General features: G+C 38.3%; 1 protein-coding gene across 1 annotated transcript in view; it reads right to left on the reverse strand.

The window, feature by feature from the left end:
• The window catches only part of ABCA13 (ATP binding cassette subfamily A member 13), a gene marked incomplete at both ends in the record, with an annotated part of 438,366 nt that overhangs the window by 15,629 nt on the left and 396,236 nt on the right, over nt 1-26,501 (reverse strand). Inside the window, 2 exons of the mRNA XM_081283275.1 lie at nt 11,484-11,576; nt 22,032-22,135. Of these exons, the coding sequence (XP_081139401.1) occupies nt 11,484-11,576; nt 22,032-22,135 (197 nt within the window). The remainder of the gene's footprint in view (nt 1-11,483; nt 11,577-22,031; nt 22,136-26,501) is intronic.

A 26,501-nucleotide genomic window follows, 5' to 3' on the forward strand; every position in this document is an offset into this window, starting at 1 on the left:
GGGTTTTCTCTCCTGCCTCCCAAACCAAAGGCTGCTTCTTTCCTAGCCCCAGAACAATCAGTTGTAAAGTCCTCTTATTTTATTTTATTTTTTCTGCAATGCCCCTTATACCAATGCCTGCTTCTCTATGTGACCTGTCAGCAGGTTAATTTATCTTAACTTTCAGCTAGAGCTCTAAAGTAAAAATAGTAGTTAAAAAGGCTACCCTTTCTCTTCTTGCTTCCTCTTATTCTCTCAGTTCTGTGTTAGAGTCTGTAAACAAGTCAGGATGGCACCTGGCATTTTGCCAGAGGGAGTGGTTTGTGAAGTAACGCCAGCAAGCCATTAAGTGTGGAGACTCCTTATTGGTTGACTGCTGTACCTAGTTTATGTTAATTAAAATAAGCTGTGTGGAATGTATATATACTCCTCCTGTCCTACAATAAATGGCTCCCACTCCTGCTGTATCAATGTACACAAGTTCCTCATCACCCCCCCCCCCCCCCCGGTTATTTTGCTGCAGCCGGACTGCGGCAGTTTTGTATCCTAGAATTACAATCTCCCATTTTGGGAGTTGATCCAAAAATTATCCTGAAATGAATGCCTCCGTATTTGACCTCTGTTCCATTTGCAGTCAAGCCATTCCTAATGTAACTTATACTGTTTTGTTTTGTTTTTTCCCTGTGTTCTCTCTCTAATGCTATAATGGTTGATATGAACTGTAGCTTGGTTGGATTAAGAGATGTCTAACATTAGAGGCTCTTGGATTTATCATATGGATGTTTCTAGGAATGACTGGCATGTGGCACAGCAAACTGCAGGAGAGACCCATCCTAAATGTGGGTAGCATGGTCCAATAGGTGGGGGTCTATATGGAACACAAAGGCGGAAAAACACAGAAGGTGATGTAGAAGCATGCTTGATTGCTCTGGAGTAGGTGTTTCAATTGTTGCTGTCATCACCTGAGGACATCAGACTCTAGCTCCTCCACTCTTCCAAAGTGGACTCTGACCAACAGCTCTCTACAGAATTTCCCAGCCTTTGATTCTATACTGGGGCCACATCACTGGTACCTCTGGTTCTGAGGCTCCAGCTCCTTGGGACTGAGTAGCTACTGGTTCCTCCAGTTCTCCAGCCTGCAGATGGCTAATGGGGAACTATCCAGCTTTTGGTCATGTGAGCCAATCTCATAAATAAACTAAGAATACACACACGCACACACATTGTTAGTTCTGTTGCTCTAGAGAACCCCAATACAAATATATCCACAGTGGACGTACATTCTTGGTTTAAATGACTCATTGACCATGAAGCCACCCACACCAAACCTTCCCCTAGAATGCTGAGTATGCATTTTTCCTTTTCTATTTCCTACCTCATATATTTAAAGCCTTCTCAAATAGCAGTTCTGCTTTTTCTTATGTAATAGAGCAGTTGTCTTATTCACCATTATGCATTCAGCACTGTCACTGTGCATTCAGTAGAATTTGCTGATTTAAATCGAGGCACATCACACAGCGTTAAGATCACTAGCATCTTAGAACAATTATCACCATACTGCCTTTATTCATGGATGTGTGTCAGCATGGCACTGCACTATGAACTATTTTGAGATCAGGAATCACATCTTTGTCATCTCTAAGAAGGGACTCTAATAAACATGTGTGAATGCACAGGAGCCATTGTGAGTTTAAGTACCTAATAAAAAAAATCATTCATTTATAACGGAAGTGGTCTCCACCACTTTTTTTTCCCATCATCATTGTGGGTGAGAAGCAGTCTGCTTATTGTTAATGGAAAATACTAGTAACGAAAGCAGAGTGCTTCCCTTTGGTATGGTGACAGCTTTGGATGACATTGCTCATGATCTGAATTTCCAAGACCAGAAGCATCCAACTGAAATACCCAGCATGAGAAGAGCAAGAGAATCAAGATCTCTTCCCAGGTAATTATGTTAGAACAACATTAATTTTGTTCATGCAACCTGATGTTGTGAAAACAAATCAGATGATGTATTACGCACATCAGTCAGAGTAAAAATTTGCCGGGGATATGGAGCTGAGCTAACGTCTCTGCCTCTCAATAAAACTACTTGTAGTAAAGAGAATTAATTCAGGGTTAGTGGTAGCAATTGAATTATATGATGCTTTAAAACAAAGTAAAATGCAGAAAAATATCACTCATATAATGTGGTAGCACATCATTCCCTAGTTCCAAATCATGGCAGAAATCATTACATGTGCCCATGTTCAAGCTTCCTCCCCCATTTGTGAAAATGACGTAAACATATCAAATTATCTGTTCCCTTTTTAAATGAGCCAGTTTATTATTCGGTGATGTAACCTGAATCTTAAGCTTTTATGTCTATAATGATGTTTTATAGAAGTATTAAATTAAAGTCACCACAGTGAAGCATATGGTGACACATAAGGTGTCACATAAGGTGACATATTAATTTGCAACTACTCAGACAATTGTAACTGGTAAGCTCAAACATCATTATGCTTCCATTTTTTTAGAAGAAAATTCATCAAAACTCCTTCCAGGTGATTCTATATTTTAAGTTAAGTGGCCAAATAACATATCTATGATGGTATCTTTTGAAATTTATTCCATTTTTATTCCTAATTTTACTTATACTTTTCATGTTTGACATCTCCGTAAAATGAAAACACTCTTAATGATTTTCTTTAAAACATCAAAAGCTTCCATTTGCTTATAAAGAAACAGCTCTTATTCTTTCTCCCCAATCAGAAATTGGCCTGGTCTCCTTCAAGTTGTAAGGTATGTGCTTCTGGAACATGCTTGTGTTCCCTCCCTGTGAGGACTGTTTTGACTTCAGATGTACACCTCTTCCTTACCTCAGTGCCAAGGGCCAGGAAGCCAATAGTGCAGCACACCTGTTATTGGCTCCCTAGAGGTTGACTGAAGGTACCACAGCCAGAAGGAGGCTCCCAGGGATCCCAGGACACCCTTGAGGTACAATAGCAAAGGATTTGGGAACATACCCCTAGTTACCTGGGACAAAATAACAGTATCCAAAAGAGGTTGGTTGGTTATAGGTAGCTGGTGGTTCACTCCAGCTCTCTTTCAATAAATCTCTCCACATGAACACACACACACACACACACACACACACACACACACAATCATGTGCTTGAGCATACACTATGAATCTGTTACACAGAGGGCTATTCCATATTATACGACTTTCTTCAAATGGAAGCCCTAGAGTCTCTGGAGCTTAGACTGCCCAATCAAATTGCCCATCATCAGTAAAGTGAGTTTAAGTCCCTAATCAAAAAAAAATCACTCATCTAAAATGGAAGTGGTCAAAAGAATGAGCCAGACTGCAGGAGGCCCACTCCACATCCATTCCCCATCTTTCTAAATAACAGAAACCTAATCTTAATGTTTAAATTGCAAAGGGCCCAGATTGAGGCTAGCTTTCTTTGACTTCCAAATAGCCATGGGACCAATGAAATATAAGTCCAAATTGCTGTGTAGAACATGACCAAATAAATGTTAATTTAAGAGAGGACACTTATTTGGATACTTTGGCTTTTCTCTGCTCTGTGTTTGTTGCCTAAACATAGACATGAGGGGTGGATCAACAGCAGCAGTTTCTAATTGTAGAAACTAGAGTCACTGAGCCAACACTAATAATCAGTCGCCTCTCGATTCCTTTACACATAAAATATGAACATGGTTCAGTCAGTGAATACACTTAAATCAGTATAACTGATGCTCTTTCATTTGTAGGTAAATATAGCTCACGACTTAGAATAAATGTTCACAGATAAAGAAGAGAAAGAAGAAAACCACTGCTTTCTAGGTCTCAGAATGGAAGATCTCTCAAACAGGTAAAGGAATACACATGATGATATACAGTCAAATTTCTTTCTCAGAGATAAGAAAAAAGGAAGAAAAGGATGGTAATAACTAGAAAATTTTTGAGATCATATCAAGGAGCTAGCTTATCAAGAGCTTCTCTCTGCCCAGGAAATTAGAAACTATGTATTAAATGAATAAAGGGATAGTCTTGATAAGAAGTGGAGAAGGTGCAGAAACCCTTTCAAAGAGAAGGTCAATAAGAGGGAGAGGTCGGTGTGGCTGTAACTGAAGGCACAGCAAACAGAGTTTATGTGAGGCCATCCCGACATGGCTCCCCTGGCACGGAGGCAGGATGAGGCTGGGCCTATGGGCTCTGGAGTCACTGAAACTCAGATCTTTCAGGATGAGGATAATTATTAGAGAAAACTGAGCCAGAGTACTAGTGCTGGTCTTCAAATTCCAGAGCCTGCGCTTGGTAGCTGATGACCCCGGGAAAGACGCCCAACCTTTCTGTGACTCATTCTCGACATCTACAAACTGAGAGTCAATAATAGTTACTTCATAGGATCACACAAGGAATCAATTCATTGATACGTCTAAAGCACTTAGAGCTGGCAAACAGCAAGTACTATTCAGGGTTAGTTAATGGTATTTTTACCAGCATGCTAAGTCATAGGTACATTGTGCTTAGTGCATTATGGAAGAGAGTCAATAGTTCATAAGTGACAGCCAGATAATCCATGAGGTCCAAGACAACTGGGAAAGGGAGACATTTTCTAGGTTAGGGAAGCAAGAAGAAAGAAAGAAAAAAAAAAAAAAGTGGCACAAGAGAAGGGCCCCGGTCAAGGCTGAGGGATGATCTCTATGGATTTCACAAGATGTAACTTTTTCTCTGTGAGTTACCAAGAAGAAAAGGCCAAAGGGGGAGAAAGAAATTTCCCCCAGGGTTTCTTGAGTCTGAAGGAAGGCTGTCTTGTGGCATTCTAACATCTGTTCCAAGAGGAAAACAGGGCACATGTCTAGCTCAGGAGGTGAGATGGAGCTAGGAAATCTAAAGCTAGGGGTGGGAAGCAGAGGACGGATCCGGAGTGGTAAAGAAAAGAGCAGAAAAGCTTGTGGGGTGTGTTTGGGCACGGAAAGAAGAGGGGAGGCTGGAGAGCACCTCTGAGGAGTGCTCTGTGAAGACCTCACAAGAGTGGCCAGAGGTATGCAGCTGGACTAGGGGCAGGGAGGGACTCACAACCTCTCCAGGTTTGGGCAGAGGCCAGAAGGTCACAGATGTGGGAGATAGGAGGCAGCAGCAGGAGGCCAAGAGGCAGGGAGTAAATGCCACGTCCCTCGCCTCTGAAATTCCGCACCATGTCTGTCTTTCTTGAAAAGCATTACCTTTTTGGACACATCCTACCATCTGCACTAAGCTCAGGATTGGGGACAGCTGGTGCTGATGAAGGCTAGGAACACAGGAAAAGGTCCCAAACTACAGTCAGGACAACCCTTTGAAGTAAATACCACCAGCAGAAATCTACTGTCGTCTCCTTTCATTGAATTAATAAGGTGTAGACGTGGCTCTGCACCTTGAACTTGGGTCTCTGCTCGTAAGCACAAACAACATTTTAAAAAGATCTTTTTGAAGGTAACTCTACAGGTAAACATTTTTATGTATGTAGAAGTATCACATAAGGTGCCTTAACAATTATAGTAAGAAGGCCTAGAACTTGAGAATAAAGTACACCACCAATTTAATTAATGAGGCAGTGAGGAAATTTAGAGTCTATGGTATTAAACCTTCTGGTGAACCAAAATGTCAACCTTTGGGAACCATAGAGCTTCTCTTTGGTGTGGTTCTCTTGGGGATTCCTCCAGCACTGGCTGTCCCTGCCTGCTAATTGTGTCTGAAATCATCCAGCTGTACAAGCACAAGGAAATAATGGGACATACAGAAGACAAAGCCTGTTCTCTTCAGGAGCTTAACATTAAATTGGAACAAGGCAGGTCCGTGGAAATTAAAATTCTACAAACATAGTCTGGAAGGCAGGGTGCAGTCACACACCAATGAAGAAAGGAGATTAACACAAGCAAAGGGAAGAAAATGTTGAATCCTAGGAAAGGCCAAAGAAGTCTCAAGGAGGAAGTGAGGATCATTATGGGACTCTGGGGTAGGAATATCGAGTACTGGGTATCTGTGTGGGAATGTTGAGCAGCCGTTGGTGATGAGGCTGTCAACACAAAGTGCAAAGGAGAACAGACCCAAGGTGGAGAGAGGAAGTTGTGTCTAGAGGAGCCTAGGAAGAACCTCCAAAGGACCCTCACCTGGAGAGTTTCTAGCCCCCATCATGTCCTTTGGTTCTCAGGTATAACTCCTTAGATTGTAAAAAAGGACCACACTGAGGCTGAGAGAGGAGGAGGGCACCCTTTCATATGGACCCTGGGGTCTCTGCAAAATGAAGTTGTCCCAGAGCTCAGCAGATCAACTGACACGAAGAAAAAGCCCAGTGTGCATTGCCTTCTGACTATCCATGACCCTGCTTTCCTAACTTTCAGAAGATCCAGTCCCAGAAAGGTCAGGAACCATCGCCAGCTCTATCTTTGAGAATCTAAGTCCTTAGCCTGGATGTCCACCAACCTGTAAACTCCCCAAGGGCATGGAAAAAAGTACCTGGACAATCTGCTCTCCAAAAGACACTTGCCAATGTCTGGAGACATTTTTACTTGTCACAACTGGGGAGGTGGGTACTACTACACAGGCCAGGGATGCTGCTATATATCCTACATGCACAGAGCAGCTTCCCACAACCAAGAATTATCTGACTCACAGTAAAAATAATGCCAAGTTTGAGAAACCCATGTTAAGACCACAAAGCCTAGTGCAGCTCAAGAAATATTTAATATAGCCATCCTTATTTTACGTGGCCTGAAGATTTCCTTCAATTTCAATGTTGATATCTAAATTCTGCTTTGACTCATATGTTTGTCCTTGCTTGATCTCATTATGATTTGGTACTCACCTAGGATTTAATCTCCTTTTAAACAAATTTTACCTGTACTTCAAGGTCTACGAGACATCCCCATTTCCTCAAAGTTAGAAAAAGGTCTCCTCCTCTTCAGAAATCCTTTTTTTTATGATGCCTACCCTATTCACTCTTGTGATGTCACCAGTATGTGCAGGTCTCACTCCATGAAGTGTGAGAACCGAGTGGATACAGGTTATATATAGCAGGCCTATCTCTAGACCCCATTTTTGGCCCTCAATAAATGTTTGTTAAAGAAATGATGGGCTGGGGATGTGGCTCAAGTGGTAGCGTGCTCGCCTGGCATGCATGTGGCCCGGGTTCGATCCTCAGCACCACATACAAACAAAGATGTTGTGTCCGCCAAAAACTACAAAATAAATATTGAAAAATTCTCTCTCTCTCTCTCTATCTATCTCATCTCTCTCTCTTTAAAAAAAAAGAAAAAATAGAAATGATTAGATATCAGAAGCAAACAGCCTCAATTCCACTTAACACCTCATGTTCATCACTTTTTCTAAGTTACAATTTGGTCAAGAAACTTCAGAGTGAAAGTAACAACTCGACCTTAATAGAGATGCTCAACCGAGGTAGTTCTCTACTGCAATCATTTCTCCGAGACCCTTCGCCATGAATCATTGAGTAAAAACTGGTCACATGGAACCTTAGGTGTATAGATTGGAATCCAGAGACTTTTTTAATATGACTCCACAATCTCAAAAATGCTTAAAACCTTATGATATGGATAATAGAACTAAAGTAAGCTATTGAAAATGTTATCAGAAAGAACAAAAAACTATACCAAAGAAGAAGAAGGGAGGCTCTAGGACCTGCAGTAAAGTCTAAACTCCCTACTTTCCTCTGTAAAATGGGCCAGGAGAATGTGATGGTCCCACATCCACACCTCAGTTCAGTCTGGCCGAGTCTGCTCAGTGGACATGTTAGCCATATTTTCTGATGCTCTGATCTGCAGGGCTTTACTGATTCTGGAGCAACTTCCCTTCCAGGGAAGGGATTGGTGGAATAACCAATTTCTAGAGTTGGAATAAAAGTCCACCAAAACCACATTTTTCAAATATAGATCAGCAGATTTAGAACCCACACCATACCACCACCTTCTCTCCTGGTGGCTCACACTCTGGGCCATTATCCACCTGTATCTTATTCACTTTAGGGCCAGCTGCCACACAACTACATATAGCCCCTATGCCTCAGGTCCTGCCAATGTCAGTCAAACTAGGCAAACCTAGGCCTGGTTGTGTTGCCTCATCTGTTTGCTGTAGAAACACAATGAAAACTCTGGTCCGTGTTTTCTTCCTACTCCCTCTGCCCATGGACTAACTCCTATGCTCCCCCGTGTGGCCCTGTGTAGCACATCCCTTGTGTTGACAACTGTGAGTAACAAACTGTCTTCGTAATGGTGGTGTCTCCTGGTCTGTGGGCCTTTATTCTATATTTTATTTTCCATCAATACACTGTATTTTAAAACAGAAGGGGTAGGGAGGAGGCAGATGCAGACATCAAGCAGGCTGAGTTTTGATGTTCAGATAGGAGCAGGAGATTGGGCTTGTGTCTGTCCTTCATGGAACCCAGTATCCCCACAACATCCATGCCTCTGATGGTGGTACATGTCGAGTTGTGGTTAGGGCCCAGGTTGAGAGATCACATGAGCATAGGAGAAGTAATTAGGACAATTTGGGGGCACTGTGTGTAGGAGGTCAACCAAAACCATCAACTGAGCATGGGAAAGAAAGGCAGTGCCACCTCTCAGACTGAGGGAGAGGGATGCTGCGGTACGTGGGTCTTGCCTATGCCCCCAGATTCAGGGAGGAGGGACAGACTCAGGTTCCAGAGGAGGAGGGCGAGTTCTTTGCTTTGAGCAGTTTCACTGACCTCTATTCCCCTTTCTTTTTTTCTTTATGTATCTGTTCCTAAAAACTACCCATGTTCTTTCCTTTACTTTATATTTCTAAGAGACTGCAGTTTTCTCATCCCTACAGAGTCTTTCCCATTCCCTCTCCTAACCTATGGACAGGTAAACTATAGCATCAGGTTGAGCCTCATGATGCTACTAGGGCTTTGGGATGTTGCCACACTCAGGTTTGCTGAGAATCATATACAAGTATATGTTTTCATTGTCCATGAAGCCTAGCTCAGCTTGTGGTTGAAAAGCTATATATATGGAAGCTAAACCCTCATTCTCTCCTGCTTTTATTCCACTTGACTCTCATTTGGGATTTTTTTTGCGCCTACCCTTTATAGGGAGCATGTGGTCCCTGAGGGCCAGTACTATCCTCTGCTTGACCCTTTGAGTCCTGCATCTTGGATTTCCACAGCCAATCTTTAGGCACTGTCTCCCAGTCCAGCCCAGGACCCTTCCCACCACCCCCTTCTCCAGAGGAAAAGCTCAACACTTGAGTCTGGATCCTAACTTAGGACTGTCTTGCTCAAACACTGGCTTTCTTTATCTCCACAGACCCTCTGGGCAAATTCATTGCTTATTCACGTGTATTTCCATAGGTTTGATGCTGGCTCTCATTCTCTCTCAAGGACTATTCCCCAAACCTCCGTACTGATCATCAGCCTCTCCCCCCACTTCCTCTGCCCCTGAAAGTGCCTGGGGATGGCCATGGGGATGATGAGCTGTTTTCACTCAAATCACATGCAATAATATTAAATCACCCCCTGCCCTGTCCTCAGTGTTTCCAATCACACTTAGTCCTCATGGCAACCCATATTACAGTTGAGGAGAAGGAGCCATGGGGTCATATGATGGACACTCAGGCCCTGGTCCCTTCGGTAGGATCCCCATGCTACCTCAGCACGCAGCACCCAGTATCCCCACTATATCCATCTACACTGAACTTATAGTATCACTATTCAAGGTCACATTCAATAATGATATCATCAGGACATTCTGGAAGTAATCAACTTTCTCCACTTATACAAGACCACCAAGGTGACTGTTTTCTCCTTGCAGAGTTGGGGACAACATCGGAGGGAAGCGTCTATCTCTTGACAGCTGCAGTAGCTCTCACACAGGGTCCTCAAGGTCTTTGGGAGCCCAGTGAATTTTCATGGAAGTAAGGAATGCAGGGGAGTTGGGAGGGATTCTTCTTATCTATGTGAATTCCTCATGTTAGAAGAGGAGAAATGGGGACAACATGGATGATTCCAAATATAGATGCCCTGGAATCATCCCTTACTTTTTATTTCAATATTATGGAAACATATGTAGTCATATATTTATTTATGATAGGCTTATTTGTTGTAGGAAAATAAAAAAAATAGAAGACATTTTAAAAGCTATCTTGTTTGGTATTTCGGTGAATAACACCATGCGAGTTCTTGCTTTATATAGATATAGTTCACTAATAATTCATCCTCAACCTACAGATCACATTATCAGAATCAAAACTCAGAAGTTGACAGAGACTGTCCAGCCTGTAGATCAGCACTGGGAATTATCCTCTTCCCATGATCTAATCCTGCAGGCTTCTGTAGCCAACTTTACCATGCCTAATGGAAAGCAAGAAGCTAGAGTCAAATATAAATCACCCAACAATCAGGAATGGACTATAAAACTTTATGTAGACATTCATAAAGGTAAGACAGTGTGAAGTATTATTTTTCTTTTGATAATACTTATTAAAGTGAGCGGAGAATAGTTTCTAGCAGATTCATCTGGCAAGCATTTAACACTAAACAGCACTAAGCATCAGTGAGGTTTACTGTCCCAGTAGTGACCAACACCAAGCCACTAGAAATGTGCTGTTTACCTCCTAATACATCACCTCTATCCAAGCACTTACTATTTTCTCCATAAAAATAAAAATATTTAAATTTCAGCTATTTACCAGATCTCTGCTTAAGAGTTCTAACATTAAAAACATTGACTAAATGAACATGAAAAGAGAGATTTAGCAACATAAATGACCAAATTTCTCTGTATGAAAAATTAAGGTTAAACAACAAACTGAAGGAAATTAGAAAATCATTCAGAAAACTCTGGGGGGAAAAAAAAAGAAAGATACAAGGACATAAAAACAGTCATAGAAATTTATAAAAAAAATCATTAAACTCCCAAAAAGTAAATGGAAAAAAAAAAGACATGAAGAGATAATTAACCAGGAAGAAATCTAAGGGATTCATGAGCATAGGAAAAAAAAAATCTTTAGTCTTTTATTATCCGAAATGAAAGTAAAACACAGCAACTGTCTTTTACCCTCTCACACTGACAGAACTCTTTCTTATAGTATAGTGTTTGGTAAATCAGGACTCTGATTTACTGCTGCTGGGAAAATTATATTATTAGCACAACCTCTGGATAAGGCACTTCATACACCAGGAGGCCATTTCTTGTCCTGTCTTGATCTGGGCCTGCCAGCCATACTCTTTCCCTACCAATGCCACCACAATCAGGGTACAGTCCTTCTCAAGAAGGAAGCAAACTATCTTAGGGAAAGAATCTGGGAATTGACATCCCTTTGACTTACTAATCGTGTTTTTTAAACATACCCTTAAATGTCTCAATGCCTTCACCTCTTCCTGTATGTCATGATGTAATTAATTGGATCAAGCTATCTCTAAAGCATCTCCAGTTATAACACTGCATCATGCTGTTGATTGATAGGAATCAAACAATAGAGAAGCTCCACATACCTATTCCTAATGTGCTGAGGGGAGCCGAGACACTGGAAGCTACCGTTAACCATTATGGCCAGTCTGGTGCAAAGAGCTTCACACTCTTCCATGCTGGGAAAAAAAGGAAAAGAAAAGTAAAGGTGAGCCACACTTGAGAGAAAAAAGGCTTGATTCAAACTTTAAAAGTAAAAAGTGGACAAAAACACTATTACTGCAAATTATGTAATTCTTAAAATATAGACACCTCATGAAAACCAAACAAAATACTTTTAAGTATCATAAGATTTATTTAGGTAGCCAATAATACAATTTTAAAAAATTACTAGCATTTTCATGTACCAGGAAAATAGTAATAAAATAAATAGGAGAGAACCATTTACCAATAGTACAAAATTACAAAATAAAAACAATCTTAACAAAAAATATGTTTTATGAAGAGAAAAAATAAAGCTTTACTAACAGACATAAATAAAACCTTAACTCAATGAAAAAGATTGGCTATTTTAAAAATGAAGGAACCTTACAATATAAAAATCAGTAAAATGTAAAACAATACTAGCATAATATCAGTGTAAATATAAAATATAATACTAATATAGTATGAAAGTAAGCTAATTATATTTAAATATAAATATAAGTGTATAACATAAAATATAATGCTGTAATAATATTTAATATACAATTAGGTTATAGTAAAATTGAATATTATTTTATCATGAATAAGTTATGAAGATTTAAAATTATATTTTTATAATTACATAAGTTACAAGCTGTGATATGGATGCATTATAATGTCAATCAAAATTTTATCACTCTCCTTAGAAAAATTGAATTATAAAGTGTTTCTCCAAAATAAAAATATTGAAAGAATTATGAGGAAAAATGTTCCAGAAAACATTAATATTTGTTATACTGCCAAAATAAATTAAATAAGGTAATACACTCAAAAATTATAAGGCCAATGGCATTAAAACAAATAGAGACAAAATGAGCCACTAAAGCATGAAATGCACACATGATTTGAGGATGGAAACAACTGTGTGAGCATTACAGCAATGGTGGAAACTGAGGGGGCCTTTGATTGATGTGGCAATGCAAAATCCCAATCTTCTACTAAGATGTCAGAAGACAGCAAACTGTTTTAAGAACAGAAACAAACAGGAGCTGGGGTGCAGCTTAGTGGTAGAAGATTTGCCTAGCATGCATGAAGTCCAGGTTTCAAGCACTACCAAAAAAAAAAAAAAAAAAAAAAAGAAAAACTGCCACAAACATAACAGGAAAGGGTTGATAAACTTAAAATAAAAAGTCATATATGTTAAAAAATCCAATGTATAAAAAGAAAAATATCATGTGGAAATGATTTTCAAAACTATTCATGACCAATAATGTAGCAACAAATCATAAACTTAACCATTAAATCAAATGTTCTTAAAACTGCTTTCTAGCTAGAAAGGCATTCATCATGCATGCTTTTCTATGTTTAAGGATGAAAGTGCTTTTGTTCTCCATTGCATTTCAAATAAAAACAGTGACTTCTCGGATTAGCAGAATCCTAGTTAAAGATATTCTCAGTAATTCTAAATAGGTCACCTCATATGCTGAGGTTGGAAGTAAAAATAGGCATAACTTTTTGAAAATCCATATGGAAATAAGTCCTTTTCTATGAACTTGCCCCAGGAAACACAAAATATTAACATATGACAATTTATTTGTAGTAGTAAAAATCTAGAAAAAAATACATGCTCTATAGTGAGATTTGTTATTTATTTCATGTTAACGAAAGATCATTCCGTGTGTTAGACATTAAAATGAAGTTCTCTAAAGTCAATGAATTTCATGAGTAAAGATATTGATACTTTAATGGCAAAATTACAATGCATATGAGGAGAATTGCACATGTATGTGAAAGTTTTTCTTTCTAGAAAGAAAAAATTGTAATATTCATACAAAAATGTATGGATATTACTATCTGAGAAGTGAAAAGTTAATGGCAGATCGTCTTTATTTCTTCTTTCTTTCCAATTTGGTATTATCCAAATTCTCTACAGGAAGCATGTGTTATTTCCATTGTTAGGCAGCAACTATAAAGGAATCTCTGATAGGGTCCGTGGATGTTCAGATCAAGACTATTTCACAGTTCTCTTACAGTTACATGTGGGCACACAGAAAATTCAGGTCAATGGAATGTGTATTTCTGGGTCACCTTGAAATAACACAAGCCACTTGACCTGGGTATTGTCTTTTTCCACATCCCTTAAGTTGGGATATAGACACAGTGCTGTAAGTCAATGTCAACCATGAGGATGAGGACAACTGGAAGATGGCTAAATGGCATGGCAGAAAGGTCATGATTTCTTGGTTGGCCTTATAAAGCACAGCTCACCAGCAACTTAACAAGGTGAGGGGGAAATGTGTCTTGCCTGGGCCACTATAATTCGAAGTTTCTTTGTTATAATACCTTGACATAAAATCTAAGGAATATGTACAATAAACATTCCAAATATGCTTTACAATTTTTTTCTGGTCAATTATAGCTTTCTCTGTTTCTTTAGTGAATTTTAATTTAAAACATTTTATCATTTTTATGACTATGTTGCAGGTTGACTATGAAGTCACTTTTGTATTACTTCCTTAAACATAATTTGGACATGTGGGAGCCCAAATAATACCAAATATGAATTAAATTCTCGTAATAGGACTTGGGTCATAGCTTAGTGGTACAGAGCTTGCCTGGCATGTGTGAGGAACCAGGCTCCATCCTCAGCACCATATAAAAATAAATAAATAAAGGTATTGTGTCCATCCACAACTAAAAATATTTTAAAAGTAAATCCTCATGATATTAAATGGCTAACAGTTTCAACTGAATTATTATTGACTAACTAACAAATATCCTCTAAACATGTTAGATATCATAACATCTAAGCATAGAGGACAAAGAGATTTTGATGATCTTCTACAGTAAGAAGAATACACAAAACTGTTCAACAATGAAAACAATTACTGGTCATTTACTCAAAAAACAAACAAACAAACAAAAATAACCCATCAAATTGTTTTCTTTAATGAATGGTTTGGTTGATTAGTACTGAAATATGCCTAGGTGATGCAGAGACTTGTGTTCCTTCATTTATCAGTGTTTGTTTGACATGTGAGGAAAAACCAAAGTGGTTGTTCCTGGTTGGACTGATTTCCATTCCTTTTAGTAAGTGACATGGCTCCCAGTTTCTTATCCCATGCTTCCCAAGAGGCTCAGGAGTAAGGAACAAGAGGCAATAAGAGGTGAACTCAAAGTTAAGAGGAAGGCTTTCCCACTGAGATACTTCTTTTCAACTAAAGCTGTCATTTTAGAATCACAGAATCAATCATAGGCTTCTCTGTTCTTCACTTTCAGTGAGTAATTTAGATCTTTGTTTTGTATGAATAGCAACAAATTTATAGAAATAAATTTGTGTATATGCATATGTATGTCATTAATGTGAAACCAAGTGAATAGGAGGATATAAAAGAGAAACTACAGTAATGCATATCTGTTTTGAGAACAGTCTACAATAATTATGTTATATGAGAAATAAAAATAATTTTATCTTTTTATTAGAAAGATAAAATTCTTAGAACCTGTGCTTGAACATCAAGACTCAGCCTCATGCCAGCAAACTAATGTAGCAAAGTGGAGCTCAGAATTAGCAGAGCAAATGGTCATTTTAAGCAAGAATATATACATTTTTTTTAAAAAAGTAGATTTATCAAGTTTAATTCATTTTAATATAAATTTTTTTCTGAATAGAACAAAAACAAAACAAAAAAAGAAGTAGTAATTCTGACTGTGCACAAGTGAAGAAACTGTCAAATCCATTCCATGAAAAGCAACTATAATACTAGACAAAATTTCAAAACAACCCTTTCAGAACACTGGGAATTAACTGAAGGCATGCAGCAATATGAGAAGCAGTTATAGCTAACAAATTGCTAAACTCAGAATAAGAAGAATTTGTGGGAGGCAAACCATGGGCTACTGAGTTCCCTCCCCAGCTTAAAAAACATGAAGCAGGAAAGGGTGGGCCATGAGTATCAGCAGCTTCTGCCATGGCTGAAGGGCAGGGACTCAGTTTGGAGTATTGAGTGCAACACCCATGCCCAGTAACATAGCTGGTTTACATGACTATATTGGATCCAAGCAAACAGGAATGGCCAGCACCTCTAGTACCCCCAGGTACTAGAATTTGTGTGTCTGTGACATGCTTACAACCAATTGAGACCCTAGTATGTGCAGTAGACACTGGAGATGGCCCTGGCTTTCCACATACTGCCTCTCAACCCAGAGGCTATTGCATACATATAGGAGAGGCACAGAAGGACCCAAGGAAATTGTGACATGTTCAAGTTGGCACAAACTTATAATTTTCCTGGCTATCAACACAGAGAACATTTGGCAGAGGACAGAACGTCTGTGTTGTGTCAACCTGAGGTGTGAACTACCTTTGCTCACTCACAGGATATCAAGGAACCTAGGCAAAAACAGAGGTGACTGTTATACAGCCAGTCTTGAAAAAGTAAAAGTAATTTTAAACACGAAATCTGAGCAGAGAAATCAGCTGCTACTCACTGCAGGAGTAAGATTTTTTTCATAGACTTATCCCAGGCAAAGAAATCTAACAAATAAGTATTTAAAAAATGAAAGCTGACAATAGAGCAACTTTGGGAGTAGTTAACAAGTCAGAGCAGCTACATTATCTAAAATGTGTAGTTTTCAATAAAAATGTAGATACGCAAAGGAACAGGAAGTGATCCATATTCAGGGGTGTAAAAAAAAAGCAGTCAATATAAATTTCTTGAACTCTTCCTCAATGTTAGAGTTAGGAGGAAAATTATCCAATGCAGAGGAAATATATATGTTCGAAGAACTAAAGGAAATGCTATTTAAAGAATTAAAGGACATATGACAATAAATGTCAGAAAATAGAGATTCTAAAGAAAATGAAAGTTATCAAAAGAACCAAAAAGAAACATTTAAGGTGAAAAGTTCAGTAAATACAATGAAAAATTTGCTAAAGAGAATAACACCAGATTCAAGATGGCAGAAGACTCTGTGAACTTACCGAGAAGCAAAAGTGATCTCATCTGAGAAAAGGACAAAACAGGATGGAAAGGAAATGAGCAAGAAACTCACAGATCTGTGATAACAGAATCCCAACACACATGTAATGAAAAAGCCAAAGGAGAGAAGAGATAGAAAGAGCTGGAAAAAATTTTTTTTGAGTAAAAAATGACCAAAAATTTTTCATGTTTTCTCTATGAAAAAAAGTGCATAAGAATGGCAATGATATTGGTTACCATACAAGAATCTACAGATCTCTTTTCCTCATATTTTTTTTACCTCATTTAAAAGATTTAAGGTTATCACAAAGTGATAATTATAACAGTTTTTTACTGGATATAGAGCACATGAAATGCAATATATATGATAATAGCACAAAGAGAGGGAGTGCATCCAGGTTATGGCAAGGTTGTTTTACTGGAGGTAATTTAGAATTAATATGATAAAATTAAGGTAGAAACTCTAATTCCTAGAATACTCACTAATAAAATAGCTCAAAAATAACTAGTTAAAATATCAAAGATACTATACTGGAAATTATTTAGTATATAAATGTCAAATAGGAACAAAGATTAAAAAAGCAAAGAAGAAATGTAAATAATAAATAGCAAAATGGTTAATGTAACTTCCACCATATCTATAATTATGTTAAATCATCTAAACATCTCACTCAAAGGCAGAGACTGTCAGATTGGAAAAATAGCAAGATCAACTGTACCATCTGCAGAAAACATCCTTTCTATTCAAAAACACAATCATTTGAAAGTAAAAGGTTTTAATATACATAGATATGTCATACACACAGTAAACAAAAGACAGTAGCAGCAGTGAAATCATTGGATAAAACAGACTTTAAGACAAGAAAAAAAACGCAATAAGGGATAAAAAGGGACATTTCTTAATGATAAGAGGGTAAAAATATTTGAAAGATAACAATTAAGAGTGCTTATTCATCTAATCACAGCTTCAAAATATACAAAGAAAAAATTGACAGACTGTAAAGGAGGAAAAGCCAGTAACACATTAGGATTTCAGTATTTCAACCTCAATACTATTAGAACACCAAGGCAAAACACCCACAATAAGACAGAATTCTCAACACTAACCCTAACTGGCCCCAATCACAGAATACACATTCCTTCCCACTAAGGACCATTTCATTCCCTAGGACAGGCCGCAGGCTAGGCCATGTGCAGAAACTACGGCTGTGTGGCCAGATCCAGCCTGCCGCCTTATTCATTTAGGTTTTACTGGAATACAATCACATTTACTTACCTAATGTCTGCAGCGGCTTTCATACTACAACAGCAGGGCTTTATTTGCAGTAGACTATATGATTTGCAAAACAAAAAAGAATGTATTATCTGTTGCTTCACAGACAAAACAAATTATAGCCTCTATGGCGGGCCTTTTAAAACTCCTTACCCATTTAAAAGAATGGAAATTACAAAAAAGAAGTATTTCCTCTGATCACAACAGAATTAAATTTAAAATGAGCCACAGAAAGAATTTTCAAGTGAATGAAAAATTTTGTAACAGAAACAGCTGAAGGGCTTCTCCTGCATGTTTCACGACCTTATAAAAGGCACTATATTCAAGACAGAATTAGAGGTGGGCCCACTGGCACATACCTGTAGTTCCAGCAACTTGGGAAACTGAGGTAGGAGGCTCACAAATTCACAGCCAGCCTCAGCAACTTAGTGAGGCCCTAGGCAACTTAGCGAGAACCTCCCTCAATATTAATATATATAGGGATCCGGATGTTGCTCAGTGGTGAAGCTTCCCTGGGTTCAATCCCCAGTACCAAAAAAAAAAAAAAAAAAAAAAAAGGATTATACTGGTGAGAGGATAGGCATATATGTCAATGGATAATAATTGAGTCCAGAAATAAATCTATATAATTATGGTCAACTAATTTTCAATAAATGTACCATGATAATTCAATGGACAAAGGATTGTCTTTACAAAAATAGAGCTGAAATAATTAGATATCTACATGCATAAAAGTAAATTTGGACTCATTTCCTCTTATTATATGCAAAAAAAATTAGCTTAAAATATATCAAAGACTCTTTAAAGCTAAAACCCTTAATATTCTTAGTAGAAACATTTTCATGGAGGAACATTTTCATGACTTGAGAACAAGAGTTCTTAGATGTATCACCCAAAGTGCAAGCCACACAAAAATGAAAAATTAGATTTAATAAAAAATGTTTATAATGTTTACATTTCCAATGAGAAAAAACATTAGCAATCATATATACAGCAAGCGATTTATATTCAGAATATAATGTCCAGTAGGTATGCAGGTAGTAGATAGGTAGGTAGTTAGGTAGATAGATAGAGGTAAAACCTCTTACAAGTAAAAAATACAGACAGAAAACATACTTATAAGTGGCAGATTCTTACAAAACTAAATGTACTCTTACTATATGATGCAATCACACTTCTTGGTATTACCCCCCAAAAGATGAAAAAGTTTACATACAAAAATCTGCACATGGATGTTTACAACAGTTCACATATAATTGCCAAATCTTGGAAGAAGTTATTGTAGTATCCTTCAGTGAGTGAATGCAGAAATAAACTGGTACATCCAGACTACAGAACTTTATTCAGTGCTTAAAGGAAATGAGCTGTCAAACCATGAAAAGACGTGGGGGAAACAAAAGAAGCCAGTCTAAAAAGATTACATCCTGCATGATTCCAACTATATGTCAAACGGGGAAAGAAAATAAAACTATGGAAATGGTAAAAAAAAAAAAAAGTTATTGGTTGCCAGAAAGGAGACATGAATAGGTAAAGCACAGTTAATTTTTTGGGCAGTGAAACTATTCTCTATGGTGTTTTAATAGTGAAAACATATTATTATATATTTTTCTAAATCCACAAAATGTCCAACACCAAGGATAAAGTCAGCTATGGATTTTGGATGATAATGATGTATTGATGTAGGTATGCATTAATTGTAACAAACATACCAGTGTCAGGGAGCATACTGATAAATGGGAGAAGGTCATAAAGGAAATCTTTGTACCATCCTCTCAATTTTGCTATGAACCTAAACCTATTCTAATTTCTTTCTTTTTTTTTTTTTTTTTTTTTTTTTTTTTTTTTTTTGGTACTGGGAATTGAACTCAGGGGGCATTCAACCTCTGAGCCACATCCCCAGCCCTATTTTGTATTTTTTATTTAGAGACAGTCTGAGTTGCCTACTGCCTCACCATTGTTGAGGCCGGCTTTGAACTCATGATCCTCCTTGTCTCATCATCCTGAGCTGCTGGGATTAAAGGCATGCTTCACCACGGCTGGCTCTATTTTTTTTTTAAATGGGGGAAATTTTTAATAGATATTTTACCAAAGAATGAACACAAACAATCAATAAGCACATTCAAAGATCCTTAATCCAATTAGTTTGTTTCTTAAAGTAGTAAACACAATTTACCATTTGACTCTGCTATTCAACTTTTCAGACTCTATCCAAGAAAAATAAAAACATTTACCTATATATCCAAAGACATTTACCAGACTATATAAAGAATTTTATTCATAATAACCATAACTGGAAAATTCAAATATTCATCAACTGGTGGATGAATACATGAAAGTGGTTTAATTATACTATGGAATGCTATTTAGCAATGAAAAGGAGTGAATTATTGATATATGCTGCAACATGCATAAGCTTTAAAAACATTATAGTAAGTGAAGAAAGGCAGATACAAAAGCCTACACATCATACAATTCCACTAATATGAAATTCTAGAAAAGGCAAATTATAGAGAAAGCAGATCAATGATTTCCTAGGTTTGGGATTTTGTATGAAGAAAAATATAGTAAAATCTTGAGAATGTGAGGAAAAGTTCACTTAGACATTGTTGATGGGATTGCAAATTGTGCAACCATTCTGGAAAGCAGTATGAAGATTCCTCAGAAAACCCAGAATGGAACCATCATTTGACCCAGTTATCCCACTTGTTGGTATATACCCAAAGGACTTAAAATCAGCATACTATAGTGACATGGCCACATCAATTTTTATAGAAACTCAAGTCACAATACCAAAGCTATGCAGCCTACCTAGGTGCCCTTGAGCAGATGAATGGATAAAGAAAAATTGGTATATATACACATGGAGTATTACTCAGCCAGAAAGAAGAAATATGGCATCTGCTAATAAATGAATTGAACTGGAGACTATCATGACAAATGAAATAAGTCTGTCCCCAAAAAAAAACAAAGGCTGAATATTCTTTCTGATATGTGGATGCTAAAATACAATGGGAGTCGGTGTGTGGGGGGGGGGATTAGAAGTTCACTGGATTACACAAAGGTGAATAAAGGGAAGGAAGGGGGATCGGAATAGGAAAAACAGTAGAATGAATTGGGTAACTTTCCTGTGTTCATATATGAATAGATGACAAGTATAACTCCACATCATGTACAACTGCAAGAATGGGATCCTAATTAGAATAAGTTATATTCTATGTATGTGCAATATGTCAAAATACAATATACTACAATGTGTATCTAAAAAGAACACATTAAAAAAAGAGAGAGAAAGAAGGCCAGGTGTGGTGGCACAGGCCTGTCATCCCAGGGGCTTGGGAGGCTGAGGCAGGAGTATCTCGAGTTCAAAGCCAGCCTCAGCAAAAGCAAGGCCTTAAGCAACTCAGTGAGACCCTGTGTTAAATACAAAATAGGACTGAGGATATGGCTCCGTGGCCAAGTGCCCCCGAGTTCAATCCCTAGTACCTCCCCCCCCAAAAAAAGAAAGAAAAAAAACCCTCATATCCTTAACTGTTTTTGATACTTGATTCACAGCGTATTTTATTTAAGCTTGGGCAGGGAGAGGGGGCAAGAATAAGCCTTAAAGCCCAACCTCCATTGTATCTTCAGGATATTTTTAGCCACCTCATATGACTCACTCCCCAGGTACGGGTCTTTTGAACTCTACGTTTGTATTTCCATGAGGCCTAGAACGATGTCTAATCAAATTAAAAAGAGGTAATGGTTGAGAATTGAGTAACACAATTAAATCCATAGTGAGTAAAATATTAGACCAGATTCAGTAACATGTTAAGTTTTCATTTCAGATAATTCTACCTAGTGGAATATGAGGCCTTAGATAGGAGCTGGGACCCCTTGGGAAGAACTAACTGAGGGAGTCCATCCCTCACCCCATCCCTGACCAGCAGTAATGGACCACGCCAGGGTGTGACTATCAAACTTCAGGCTCAAACTCCAGCTCTCCCACGGGCTCCTGTGGCCTTGGTTATGTTACATGATCTCCCTCTGGTTCAATCTCTTACGCTGCATAACAGGGACCATCAAGTATATCAACTTCACAGTGTAAACACAAAGGAACTTCTGTGCGTGATGCTGGCTGGAGGTGGGTATTTTCCCCTAACTATTGTTTGTTACTCATATTTGCTCAGGAAATAGCCGCAGGAGGGGGCTCCACTCACCTGTGGGAGGTCAGCACCACAGCACAGCCTTCCTGCGCCTCTTTCATTATTGTTTGCCACAGATATCTTTTCGAGCAAGGATCCATTCCAGAGCTGGGCTCATCCTAGAGGAAAGAAAACACACAATGATATTAATTTGATGAATACATGTATGGATGTACACTATCACATGAGGCCAGATGCTGGTTACAAGGAAAGAAATCCCTTCTCTGATGGTCACAGGTACCTCTCCATCAGCTCGTCTGCATTCTGCTCAACAAAGCCAAGATAACGGGGAAAGGAGTGGAGTGCCTAACTCCTTGTGCACTCATGCAGGATGCTACTTAAGAGGCCCACTTCTTTCTCATCAACCCTAAATTACTGAGGTGATTGACACAGCTGAGATATTGGAAGAGACTAGAAGTAGGGAAGAGAGGCCATGGGCCATTGTAACCACTCTGGGAATTCCACCAGAAAGCCTGCTCCTATGCCACTTGGAAGGTCTCTCTATAGACTCCTTCACACCGGTACACAAGCACTCTGAATGCCTCACTTTGCCTTTCCTAGTGGCCCCCTGAAAGGACCCCCAATAGGGCAGGTATTGGCATCTCACATAAGCGACCAGCACAGTTTTTTAAAGGGTTAGGAGAAAGCACACAAGCTCAAGCATTTCAGGGCATTGCCCTAAAGGGCAAATGGGAAGCTCTCAGCAGCTGGCATGAGATTCCACTGTGGGAGGGACAAAGGCATATAATCCTAAGAATTCCCCTCCTCCATCATGAGTGATCAAGGAGTGTGCAGTGTGCATATCTATAAAAAAGGTCTAAGAGAGCCTCAGAATGCACCCCCTAACTGACAGGGGAAAGTGTTTCTCTCCCAAAGAGAGCCATTAAAGACTGTGAAAACAGAAGAAATGCAAGACTTTAAGCAACACAGAGGAAGAGGAGGAGGAAGAGGAGGATGACCAAGAGGGCATAGAGGAGGAGGAGGAGGAGAAAATCAGGACACCACTGAATAACACAATGTTTCTGTGTTCTTATGATGGATTCCAATAGCTGATCTCATTGAACTGCAGATCTAAGAATCTCCAGACACAAAACTGAAAATAATCACCTTGAAGAAATTCAGTGAGTTAAAAGGGGAATAGAAATAGAGAATGCAATAAAATCAGAAAAACAATACATGAACAAGTTCAAAAAGAGAATTCATGTGAAAAGAACCAAGTAGAAATCCTGGAGCAGAAAATTGTGATGAATAAAATGAAAATGTAAGAGTATCAACCACAGATTTGATCAAGTAAATGGAAGAATCAGGAAATGTGAACACAGGTTGTGTAAAATTGTTCAGTCAGAGGAGGAAAAAAAAATGGAAAGGAATGAAGAAAACTGACAGGATTTTATACAAAACCCCTGTGAATATTTGTATCATGGCATTTATGGAGAAAATGTAGCCCTTATATACTGTTGGTGGGAATGTAAATTAGTAAGCCATTATGGGGCTTCCTCAAAATTAAAAATAGAACTACTATATGATCCAAAAATTCCATTACTTTAAATATATGAAAAGGGAAAAAAAAGGAAATCAGCATATCAAAGAGTAAAAAACATGCACTCCCATGTTTATTGCAGTACTATACACATTAACCAATATATGGGATCAACAGAAGTATCCATCAATAGATAAGTAGATAAAAACATGGCATGTGCACACAATAGTACATTATTCAGAAATATAAAAGAATGGAATTCTATCACTTGTGACAACATGGAAGAAGCTAGGGGATGCTAGGTTAAGTGAAATAAGCAAGGCACAAAAAGAAAAAAACACGCTGTCATGTGTATGTGTGTGTGTGTGCGCATGTATATATAATAAACATTATTCCTTCTTAAAAAGAAGGCAACTCTTCAGTTTCCAGCAACATATGTATAGTGTTGGAGGATGTTTTACTAAGTGAAATAAGGTAAACATGAAAGGATGACCACTTTATGATCACACATGTACCATCTAGAAAAGTCAAATGCGTATAAACAGATTACAATAGTAGTTACCAAGATTGAGCATGATGGGAATGTAGGCAGGTGGGGCATGGTTGGAGAAGGTAGGTCACCGAGAGTATGCTCTTGGGGACTCCATATTGTCCCAAGCCCTTTTATCTCTGTTCTTGGCTGCCAGAAGATGAAAAGCCTTCCTCTGCTAAGTACTTCTACCATGATGTTCTCCCTCATCTCTTGCCCAGAGCAATGGGGCCCACTGACCACTAACAGAAACTTCTAAAACCATGAGCAAAATAAATCTTTCTTCCTCTAAGCTGTTTTTCTCAGGTCTTTGTCACAGTGACAAAACACTAACACATATGGAATTAATAAATTCTGGAGATATAATACGCAGCATAGGGGTTCTAATTTGAATTTTTTGTCTCCTTGATCCCCAATACAACAGTATTGGGAAGCATGGCTTATGAGAGGTGATTGAGTTAGGAAGTCTTCCCATTCATGATTAGTACAAGGTGCCCTTGTGGAGGGCTTACACACCATTTTTGGAGGATACTTAGTTCAAGGTGTCATCTTGGAGGCAGAGACAGGACCTTCATTGACCCCCAAATCTGATGGTACCTTGGTCCTGTACTTCCAGCCTTCAGGAAAAAATATATTTCTTTTCTTTATAAGGTTACCCAGTCTGTGATATGTTGTTACAGTAGCACAAATGGACTAACAGAGACTGTAGTTGACAGTGCTGTATTGTTCATTTGAATTTTGCTAAAACAGTTCATCTTATGTTTTCTTACCAGTAACTGAAAAAAAAAAAGGTCACTATGTGAGGGGCTTGATATATAAATTAGTTTGATTGTGGTAACCATTTCACAGTGTGTGTATCAAAACATTATACTGTACACTTTACATATAAACAATTTTTACTTGTCAATTGTGGCTCCTTAAAAATAGGGGTTTGAGATATGTTTTCACATTAGCCAGATTCCCTTCACAATCTGCTTAGATAAGCCAACCTTGATGTCTCTAAAATAAACCCTCCACCTCCATAAACTTTTAGAGTAATATCTCCTGGAAAGAGATATGATAGTCGAAAAAGGCTTCATTTATTTAGTAACATCAAATAAATTGGAATTTCTTGGAACCTGAAGCTTTCTCCTTCAATAAACTCCAAAACACTTGCTATCTGAACCACTTTGGAGAGAAATCTTGCCTAGCTATATAATGCATTTCTGGGTTTTCTGTAGTCCGGGAGCACTGAACACATTTTTCTTTAGAGCTTTGGGTCATCAACTTCCTCTGAAATGGGGAAAAAAAAAAAAAAAACATAAGGAAAGTGTTGGAGAAAAGTCACTGAACAGGAAAATAAACACCTGGCTTTTTCTACAAATCAAGTGTTATGTGTGTACTACTTACAATAGTAAGTAAATAATACAGTCCTACATCGTTCAGTGAAAGGGTTGGGTGAGTAATTTTTAATTTTCCGGATTGTCACTGTGGCATGAGTTCCAAGAGCCCTTCCTTGTCTCTCAGCGGAGAACTTCAAAACCATCGTTTGAAACTGATTCTCTGAACAGTCACCATCATCACAGTTACTAAACACTTAATGTAGATTTATTAAGCACAAGGCATTTGGCTGCACACTTCATGTGGATTATATCAGACAAGGAGGAAACAGGCTTAGAACATGCAAAGTCATATGTTATAGAATTGCAAAAGCAAAATCCACATCTGTTCACTAGGACTCCAGGGTCCTCACCTGGCCACTGTGCCAGAGTCCTGGACATTCAATGGAAATGAGAGCAAGGAAGATAAAAGAAGAGAAAGCTGAGGATCTGTCATAAGTCAAGAGCACAATCATACAGCAGATCCCCTTCATCTGACTGAGGAGATGCCTTGCTCCAGGCTGAGCACAGAGACATCCTCCAGGAGGAGCTAAGGCTCAGACTGTCTCACCTTGAGAGGATAATGCCATTTGGGAACTGCAGAATGATGAAAATATTAACTTGTATTATTTGGTTTCAGAATATAAAATTATGCATTAGTCCTTGATTTTGGACTTTTCAATAGCAAACTTAGATGAATTAAAACAACTTTCGGGTAAGTTTCCAAAGGACAATAAATGACAGGACCACATTGTTCAGCATGGACTTTCTGAGTCCCCATTAACTTTCCCACTGAAAGGCTGTTTTCATCTGGCAAACAAGAACAGAAAAGAGAATCTGCTTTATTTCCTATATTCTTTGACACCCATCAGACAGTCTGCCAAAGTGCAGCCCTGGGGTGAACATTAGCTATTAGAATCTAATATATACCATAAGAACAATATTCTACTTATCATTTGAATGGCATTATGTATATCTAGAGCTGTTTTTGAAATGTAAGGCAATTGGCTCTATTTATGGGCCATATCACCTCCAACTAATACTTTGAATTAATTTAAAATTGATTGCAGTTCCCAGATGGATTACAGAATGCTTTGTCTCAAGGCCATAGCTCATGC

Source organism: Spermophilus citellus (assembly GCF_964194105.1).
Source record: "Spermophilus citellus genome assembly, chromosome: 3".
In the NCBI taxonomy this organism is placed as follows: domain Eukaryota; kingdom Metazoa; phylum Chordata; class Mammalia; order Rodentia; family Sciuridae; genus Spermophilus; species Spermophilus citellus.